General features: G+C 38.8%; 1 protein-coding gene across 1 annotated transcript; it reads left to right on the forward strand.

The window, feature by feature from the left end:
* Positions 1-269: 269 nt before the first annotated feature.
* Positions 270-4,411, forward strand: thoc3 (THO complex 3). Its single transcript, XM_032555858.1, has 6 exons — positions 270-473; positions 1,471-1,627; positions 1,729-1,933; positions 2,695-2,856; positions 2,951-3,051; positions 4,022-4,411. The coding sequence occupies exons 1-6, from the start codon at positions 270-272 to the stop codon at positions 4,183-4,185; spliced, it is 993 nt and encodes a 330-aa protein (XP_032411749.1). The 3' UTR covers positions 4,186-4,411.
* The last annotated feature ends 5,095 nt before the right edge of the window (positions 4,412-9,506 follow it).

A 9,506-nucleotide genomic window follows, 5' to 3' on the forward strand; every position in this document is an offset into this window, starting at 1 on the left:
AATAGTTACTTTCCATTCCTTCTGGCTGGAGGTTCATTTTCCTGCAGGACAGTGACGCCATACACCCAGTTCAGACCAAAATGTTTAAGTGTTGCAATGGACCGGCCAAGTCCAGTCCTAAATTCCATTGAAAATCAGTAGCTAAGCTTGAAAACTGATGTTGAAATCTGTTAGAAAATGACAAAATGTGGAAATGTAATAAATAAGTATGACTGCCTGCAAAACCTAGTCAAGCCGCAAGAGGGCGACACCTTCCTTCAAGGCATCCCATGAAGAAGATAGGGGGTGGAAAAATGGCGTCGCAGTATTACCAAGAAATGCAGGAGAGCTTCAGAAATAACAACAAAAGTCGGGAATTCCCGGCTCATACAGCCAAAGTACACTCGGTGGCGTGGAGCTGCGATGGAAGGAGGCTCGCCTCCGGCTCGTTTGATAAAACAGCCAGCGTTTTTATCCTGGAAAAGGACCGCTTGGTAAGTGAAGCCGCGCAGTGCAATGCATGCTTAACCTGTTTTCTTCTTTATTATTTCATGTTCTTATGAATACGATATTTTTAATTATAGCCGAATTGTCAACAAAGCTGCCCCCACATATACATATTTCTTCTTCTGCTGTCAGGAAGATTTTTGACTGAAGCGCGATCTGTTAAGATTAGGTTTACAACACTTAGGATTGTAAGGTGAGTTTGGCACTTTTAAAACGTGGATTTTATTTTCACACGACCCAGTATGTGAGCTGTCGTTCGGCTTTACTTACATAGCAGATGATTGTAGAATAAAGGCATAAGTAACAGAGTGAAGGTGATGGTTCACACAGATGCGCAACACGACCGCGCTGTTCGTGCCCAGATAGGAGTTAATCCAGACTACAACACCCATTATTAAAACTCATCTCAAGGCACTTCATAAATAAAAAAATTAAAAAAATGGAATTGTAGTACAAATTCAGTCGATTTTAATTCTAACTTAGGTAGTTTCAGATTAGTCATAAACTGCCAATGAATAAAATATTTTTCATCTTACCAAGAATGTGTTGACAGTTGAGAGAAACCACTTACTTTCTAATTGGAAGAGACCTCCAGCAGAGTCAGAACCAGTCTAAGTTCTGACAACTATCTGCTTTGAGTGATGGGGGTCTGTGAGGGCAGGAAAGACACACAGAAACACACCTTGCTATTCAGTTCAAAACATTTTTTTTTTCCCTGAGGGAAACAAAATTTAATTGTTCAAAGAGTTGCTGTGGTTAATGCTGTGAGCTGAAAGGATCTCCAGTAGCAGTCAGAGAGACTTATGAGTTAAGAATATTATCCTTGCCCATTTTAATCGATTAAAGAGATTTGAACTTCCTCCTTTTGTCTCTGCTCATTGGTCCTGCTTTGCTTGCATGAAACATCCTTTTCAACTCTCATAGGATTAGTGATGACAGGTCAGGTTTTATTTGAACATGGCTCTAATTTGTACCTTTCTCTAGGTGAAGGAGAACAACTACAGAGGACATAGTGACAGTGTGGATCAGTTGTGCTGGCATCCAACCAACCCGGATCTGTTTGTCACTGCGTCTGGGGACAAAACCATTCGCATATGGGACGTACGCACCACCAAATGTGTCGCCACAGTCAACACAAAGGGTACAATCATACTTGGACTGCTTGAATCTGGTCTTAGTAAAACTTTAAAGTGCTCAAATCATTTTCTTTCTTGTTTTTTTGTTGTTGTTTTTTTAATTAAGGTGAGAACATTAATATCTGCTGGAGTCCAGACGGTCAGACAATCGCAGTCGGGAACAAAGACGACGTGGTGACCTTTATCGATGCCAAGACGCACCGCTCCAGGGCTGAAGAGCAGTTCAAGTTCGAAGTGAACGAGATCTCCTGGAACAACGACAACGACATGTTCTTCCTCACCAACGGGAACGGCTGTATCAATATCCTCAGGTAGAAACCAAATTGATCTGTGAACCTGAAGTTCCTGCAGGTTGTTCTGTGTCCTGTTGGCTCATTATAAACAGTCAGTATTGTCTTGCTTTCTAAAAATGAACTTTTAATGGTTTTGATTAAGAAAAAAACAACCACATAGATTCTTGACAATGATTTTATTTGTGACTATTAGAGCCAAATTCCAAAAATCATGCATGACTTCCATACTGTATCATCTCAAATTATTCAGCAACTGAATCTAAAGACAGAATATTCATTTTTGCAAATGGGGAGAGCAAGAAAACATCTATGGTTTAATTTATGTCGGATCCTCCAATGTCTCCAGGGCATATCTGTGTTTCTGTTGTATATGAATAAATAATTAGTACTCTGTACTGTAATTCTTATCCAGATGTACAAATTATTAAATGTAAATCCACTTTTAATTATTAAATGTAAATGCACTTTTATGTATCATCAGTATTTTACTCTTGAAAAACTTCTTACATCTGTCTGTCCTCATTCCTTCTACATCAGTATTTATGATTTGATAATTGTGTAGCAGGATTGCTTTTGCTTCGGTCAAGATGTCTCCATTTAAATTTGAAAAAGTAAAAGTATTTGGATACTTTTTTAGTTATACACCTATGTGTTTTTCTGTATGATCTTTTTAAAAAAAATAACTTTTTTTGCGTCTAATGGATGAGCTATTGAGATCTTGTATGGGGAGTTTCTTCTGTGCTTCAGATCTGAAATGATCAGAGTGTTTTGTTCTTCAGTTATCCGGACCTGAAGCCCATTCAGTCCATCAACGCTCACCCGTCCAACTGCATATGCATCAAGTTTGACCCCACGGGGAAATACTTTGCCACAGGAAGCGCTGATGCTCTCGTTAGTCTGTGGGACGTGGAGGAGCTGGTGTGTGTCCGCTGCTTCTCCAGGTCAGTCCGTGTTTCTCTTTCTCCAAATCATTTGCCCTCAGAGAAACGTCTGGATGAATCAGGGATCTTTATTTTCTTGCTGCTCACACTTCAGACTGGACTGGCCAGTGAGGACTCTGAGCTTCAGCAATGATGGGAAGATGTTGGCCTCCGCGTCTGAGGATCATTTCATTGACATCGCAGAGGTGGAAACAGGTCAGTAACCATGGCAGCAGACATTTAGCAGCAGGGTTTGATATGTGGAAATATCTTTAGGCAGATTCGGTCAGATACTTGGTCCTCTTTGCTACAATTCTCCTCAGAGGTTTCCACTCACTTCATCATGGAAAATGTTGTATCTGAATCCTTCCTTTTTGCAAATTCTGTGTGCTAAATTATTTTGCTGATGTCACACAGGCCTGCAATAGTTTTGTCGGTCTTGGAGCAGAGCCTTTAGTTGACAGAAGGGAGATAAATCATTTAGGTTTTAAACCTCTTCCCATGGTACAGCTTTCCTTAGCAGGTCTCTGTATTTCGTCACACTTTGCGCCACATTAAGCAGAGCAGATTGTGGCGCAGAGGTGAAAGCAAAGCAGAATGAACAAGTTTGAATTGATAATATTTCTTAGTGTGCCTCAGACCTGCTGCGTTTAACTCTTAAGTGATTTTTAATGTAGTGTATCATATTTGAAATGTTCAAAGATGCCAATGCTTGGGTGTTAATATTCATTTTAAATGACTCAAGTCTGTCGAGTAGCCTCTGTGAAATCTGCAACACATGAATATATTGTCCTACGTGTTCCTGAGACACTCCTTCAAATGTTCTAACACACTCAAGCATTCCCAAATGTTTTCGCAAACACTGATACGATATTACATTTTGTGGATTTCTTTTAACGCTTCTGTTTAGACATGTTGAGCTCGTGTCATTTTTTGAATATTGTTTCAAATGTTCTCGACACAAAAAAAAAGGAAAGTTTGTGAAACTTGAGCTCCTGTGCCGCTGTACATTGCAGATAGTTGCTAACATGTAACATGTCAGAACCTCAGAGTTATCAGATCTCACGCTTCTGGCCAAAAATAGGGATTTGTTAAATGATGTCAGGATGTTGTAGAAAATAAATGAAATTAATTTTTGAGCTGAGAATATTTGGAAGCAAACCAGTAGGCTTTTTTTACGTTGCAGGTGAGAAGCTGTGGGAGGTTCAGTGCGATTCCCCAACGTTCACAGTCGCCTGGCACCCAAAGAGACCCCTGCTGGCCTACGCCTGCGACGACAAGGAGGGCAAATATGACAACAACCGAGAGGCAGGGACAGTTAAACTGTTTGGCCTTCCCAACGACTCCTGAGGAGCATCAGCTCGTCTGTTGACAGGAGTATTTACACCTTGATGACAAAGGCAGTGAGATGTTAAAAAGAGGAACTGCAGTAACCTTCTGACATCAGCAGGTGGTGCAACTTTCCTTACTTTGCTCTGAATCGGCTGACGTCATTCACTGGTTGTTTTTATACAGTAAAATCTCATAGCTGTAAAATATTTTCATGTAAAATAAAGCGTGATTTTTTTTTTTTTAAGTAATAAAAATGCTTTCTTACTAAAACAAATATTGGATTCAAGGTCTTCTTTTAGCTGCTTAGATTTTAAACATCCATCCATTTTCTGTACACCCTTGTCCCTAGTGGGGTCTGGAGGGGTGCTGGTGCCTATCTCCAGCGAACGTTTCTAAAAACTATTAACAAGGATCCACAGTGATTTCACAAGTTGTGACTTGGGAACTTTATTTATAATTTGAAGGGGGGGAAAAAAGTGCAATCTTTTGAAGATTCTGATCACAGAGATATGGCTGTGTGAAAATGGGTCGAGAAACTCATTTTCCAGTGGCAGACGTCTTTTTTTTTGTTTGTTTGTTTGTTTTTGCTCCAAATTTAAGATTATACAAAAGGTAGTACATCCCACTGCTTCTTGGGTTTCATCTATTGAACAGTCTGTAAACAAAACTTACACAGGTGTTGTTTTTATTGTATTTGTTAACCAAGAGAAGACATTAGACATGAGAGTAGTAGTCTACATTAGTAGACTGATGTCTTTAGAGTAGACTTTCTAAAGACATCAGTGAAACTACTGTGGCTGCACAACAATCTAGTGGTCAGGAGTTCATTTTTAAACTAACAAGTCCTCCATTCTACAGAGATTATTTACTTATTAGTAATTATTAGTAATACGTATTATTACGATTTATGTATTATTTAAAAGACAGCCATCAATTTTCCCAGGAGAGAGCATCTTACCAAATTTACCCCCAAAGTTAGAGGGTTCAATGCTGGGAGAAATGTTTGGTGACCTCAAGCCAACTCTCAAGCATGAGAGTTGGAGGGCTGATGATTGGGGCTTGTTTTTACCAACAGGACCAGGGTTACCCTCCATTCAATCAAAAGCTGGAAGTTGGTCTAAACTGAAACAGAAAAATAATCCCAAACTCAGCTGAAAATCTGTAACAGAATTACTGAAAAAGAAAAGATTGAAGTTGTTAGAATGGGCTACTTAAACTCCAGACTTGATCAGATATTGTTGCAGGACCTTTGGAGAGCTGTGCAGAAATAAATGTCTGCAAATCTCAAAGAGTTGAAGCCATCTTCAAAAGAAGAGTGAACCAAAAAATTCCCTTCTGTGAAAGGTGGCTGTAGCTGTTGGATCAACAGATGCATTTAGGTTTTACCACATTGCTTTTTCAGCCGGTTTTTATGTTTGTTTAATAAATGGTGATTCAACTTTGTTGTGTTTTCGTTTTTTCTTTTTTTTTTAGGTCAGATTTAAAAGATTTCATGATCAAGTAAAGACCAAATCATTTTTCTTCTATTCTAATGTAGAAAAGACTAATTTTTTTTTTTTTTTACCATAATCATTACCAAGGGTTAGTCTTGTAGGGCAACTTTTAATGGCCTGAAGCCAGGACTTTGAAACTGGTTCTGAATAGGGCAACAAACTGGGTAAATATCTTTGTTCTACTGTTTCTGGTTAAAAGTCGGCTCTTAGTTTGCCGGAGTGCAATGATGTGGTTCAAAACGTTGAACTGAGTTTGGATTGCATTTGTCTTTCTGTAGCAAATGGCTAGGACCCTGGTAGTCAACTTTTTATCAAATATGAAACTCTAATGCAAAAATCCAAGAGCTAGTTTCTGTAAAACTAGTCAGGACTTGGATACCAACACTAAAGTTTAATGACCCGGTCTAAAACTGTTTCTTGAGAGATTAAGTTTATTTTCTATAATCACTAAAAATACTTGTTTTTTCCACTTTGATAAGGGAGATTAAAACATATTGATTTTATAGACTGAAATTAAAAGGAAGCATGAGGTGTAAATGTAAATCAGGCCATTAACAGTTAAATCAGACAGACAACCAGAGACCCTGCAGGCTGCTACATTTGATTCATCGTTCCATGATGGGCGCTGGCAATCACACCCATGAATATTGACCGACCTCCTTTCTCCGTCTCAGCTACAATGAATAACAGCTGGGATCAAGGGAGACTGATGTGATGACACGCTCAAGGGCCATCCACCAGCTCTGGGCCACAAAGCTAAATTCAGTTCCAGGTGCTTGATGCGTCTCATTTACACAACGGCTTTGAAATGAAAATACGCTGCAGTGTTTAATTTTTCATGGCTTTTCAAACTGAGATTATTCACTCTTCAGTGCTTAAAGATGAACGTTATTTCTGCCTGTACACAATATGTTTCCCATGTATTTTTACTGATAGCCAGTAACGAATAAAAAAAAACTCAGCAAGGCACTTTTGCTCTGAAGTTGAAATATTCCTTCTAACTTAATTGCACTGGTCAAAAGTTAAAGCACCCTGCTTATATATTGATATCCCTGCTTTAAATTTATATTAGTCTGTCTGAGCTATTTAGCACCACAGTATGCACCGTATCAGCTCCTTCCAGCTTTCTTTTACTTTGAAGTCAATAAATAACTAATATTTCATCCTCACAGGCCTCAATACCATCAGTGAGCCTAAAACAGACGTCTAGTGTCTGACAGTCTTCTGTCGTGACCACTTTATCTTCCTCCACCCTGACATACGCGCACAGCGTGGGCCCAGATTTAAGGCCTCCGGTCCGGGCCAGTGGCAGCTGGTTGCTTCTTTTTCTCCGAGTCGGAGACCAGCAAGCCTGCAGGATGTTTATCGCCTCGCAGCTTCCTGTCATCTTCGCACGGATGTTGCTGAGCTCCCCCACTGCTCTCCTTTCATTTATTTTGATTTTGTTCGGCCAGGGGAACTGTGGCGTCCAAGAACGCGAAAAGGCCCAAAGTTCTCTTATTATCCATGTCTGACAACTCATACACCAGCGCTTTGGACATTGTTTTAGAAATGCTTTAACACCAGATGTTGTGCTAAGATTTTGAAGCTTTATGATATCATCTCTAAATGATGACATTAGTTAAAATATAAAACAGTTCTGTAAGAGTCAAGCTATTTTCTATCCATGTTTTCATAAAATAAAGCAATAAAAAAGGAGCATGAGAAACAAACTTGGCAGGTTTCAAACTGAACTATTCTTGAATTTGCTCACACTTTGCTATGTATCTATGAATACTGGTGTAAAACCAAAAGTACAAACTCTTACAAATCCAACAATATCATCCACTCATAAATTTCATTAATAAACTAAATTGTTTGACAATAAAAATGTCTGCTGCCTCTTCACAATGAAAGATGCCTTTGACATAATCTCTGATACATGGAAGATAATACCTGGATGGGCATAGATGAGATTAAACAGAAGAAACTCAAAAGTATTTACTAAAAAGATCTTCTTAATTTATATTTTCACCTGAAAACAAGCCCCAAGAAGGCACATTAGGATTTATTTCTTGTTCACAGTTATGTATAAAACAGATGCAACAATGTTAAAGGAGCATCAATCAGGTTTCACTCTGATCAATATTCCCTTTCATTGATCAGCAGCTCTCCCAAAGGTGATGCTGCTCTGTTTAATCAGAGGCTCAGATGTGCTCCAGCATGCCTATCAGTCCTATCACATCCTAATGGTTGCAGACAGGGCGTGCTCAAGTGTGTTTGTACATTTGCATGTGTGCAAGCGTGTTAGTGATCGGTTACACCCATGTGTGTGTGTGTGTGTGGGTTGAGGAAGGGCAGCTGCGTGCAGACAGATAATCAGACCCACCCGTCCATTTGTTTCAGTCAAAACTAATTAGACTCCAGATCGGTTAAAGGGCACTTCCGCTGTTGTGGATAATTGCTAACCGGAGGCTTCCTGATTGATCTTAAAGTTTGGTGTAACATGAACCTGTGATATCAGTTATTCTTCCAAACATGTGTTTAATTTCAAGTGTTTAATGGAAGTACTTTATATTTTATGATAAGTCAATCGACATGCAAACTGTGATTTAATTCCTGCCTGTTTTAAACTTTGGGTCATTTACTTAAGCTGCTCTCAATGAAGATAAAAGAGCTGCTTTCTGCAGTTTTTCAGGTGCAGGTGAAGTAGAGTCTAATTGCATATTGGAGGAGTTGCAGCATTAAAATAAATGAACTACTTTCACAAATTTCTTGTGGTTATGGTTCATTGTGTTCCCAATCTAATCTAGCGGCTGCCTTGATAATTGTTGATCTCATCCATTAATGGTGAAAGACGAACCTGAAATCTAATCTTGGTTCACAAAACTTCAGAGGTACTCAGTGCTTGAAAATTAGATTTTTGAGATAAGATAAAGTGAGGAAAAAAGACTCATCTGGTGTTTGAAGTTAAAGGTTTAGGTTTTTTTACTTGAAATATTTTGCCTTTTAGTTATTGTTACAGTAAGTCAAAAAGTTTTTGTAAAACATTCATTGAAAAATATTGCTAGATAAATATTTGCAAGGGTTTTTTTTATATACAAATTTTTTTTTAAAGTGTAATTATCCACCACCAGCCCCCCTCCACACATATTGGCAAAATGTGTGAAAAGTCTTTGAATACATTTATTCAGTAGGGGGGGGATTTTAACTTTATATATAAGTTTTATATTATTTTTACAAAAGTATTAGTTCTGTGGGTGTCAGTACTGTGTGCAGCCAGCTTTTCAAGCACTGGTCTTCTCTTATAGCATTTTGTAAGGCTGAAGCTTACAAGTAAAGAGCATAAGGGTCATCTTCTGTTCTGTTTTCTCTTCAGTTCACCTCACAAGTTTTCTATTGGATCTGCGTCTGGGGCCTGTGATGACCCTAAACTAAGCTTCTTTGTCATTTTGGATTTGCTCGCCAAATTTCCTTGTAAAGCATTCCAGTATTTGAATTAGTTGATCATGCCATACATTTCCAAAAGATTCCTCAAAGCCTTTTGAAGAACAAGCCCACAGCATCACACACCCTCCACCGTACTTAACATTAGGTGTCAGGAGCTTCTGACAGTCTCCATTCTTTGTTTCACAAAAGACTCCCATGATGTGCTTGTTTCTGAAAAGTTTGTGTCTTGGTCTTGTCTTTCTAAAGCACACATTTATAAGTCCCAGCAGAGTTTCACAAACTCCCCATGTTTACGTTTACGATGTCGTCTGATGGATGTTATGGAGCAACCCAATAATATCCCGCATTGTTGCAGTTCTGACATTTAGAGATTTTTTCCATCCATATTCATCCTCAACACTGTGTGTGTTGCTTAAA

Source organism: Xiphophorus hellerii, chromosome 23 (genome assembly GCF_003331165.1).
Source record: "Xiphophorus hellerii strain 12219 chromosome 23, Xiphophorus_hellerii-4.1, whole genome shotgun sequence".
Taxonomy (NCBI): domain Eukaryota; kingdom Metazoa; phylum Chordata; class Actinopteri; order Cyprinodontiformes; family Poeciliidae; genus Xiphophorus; species Xiphophorus hellerii.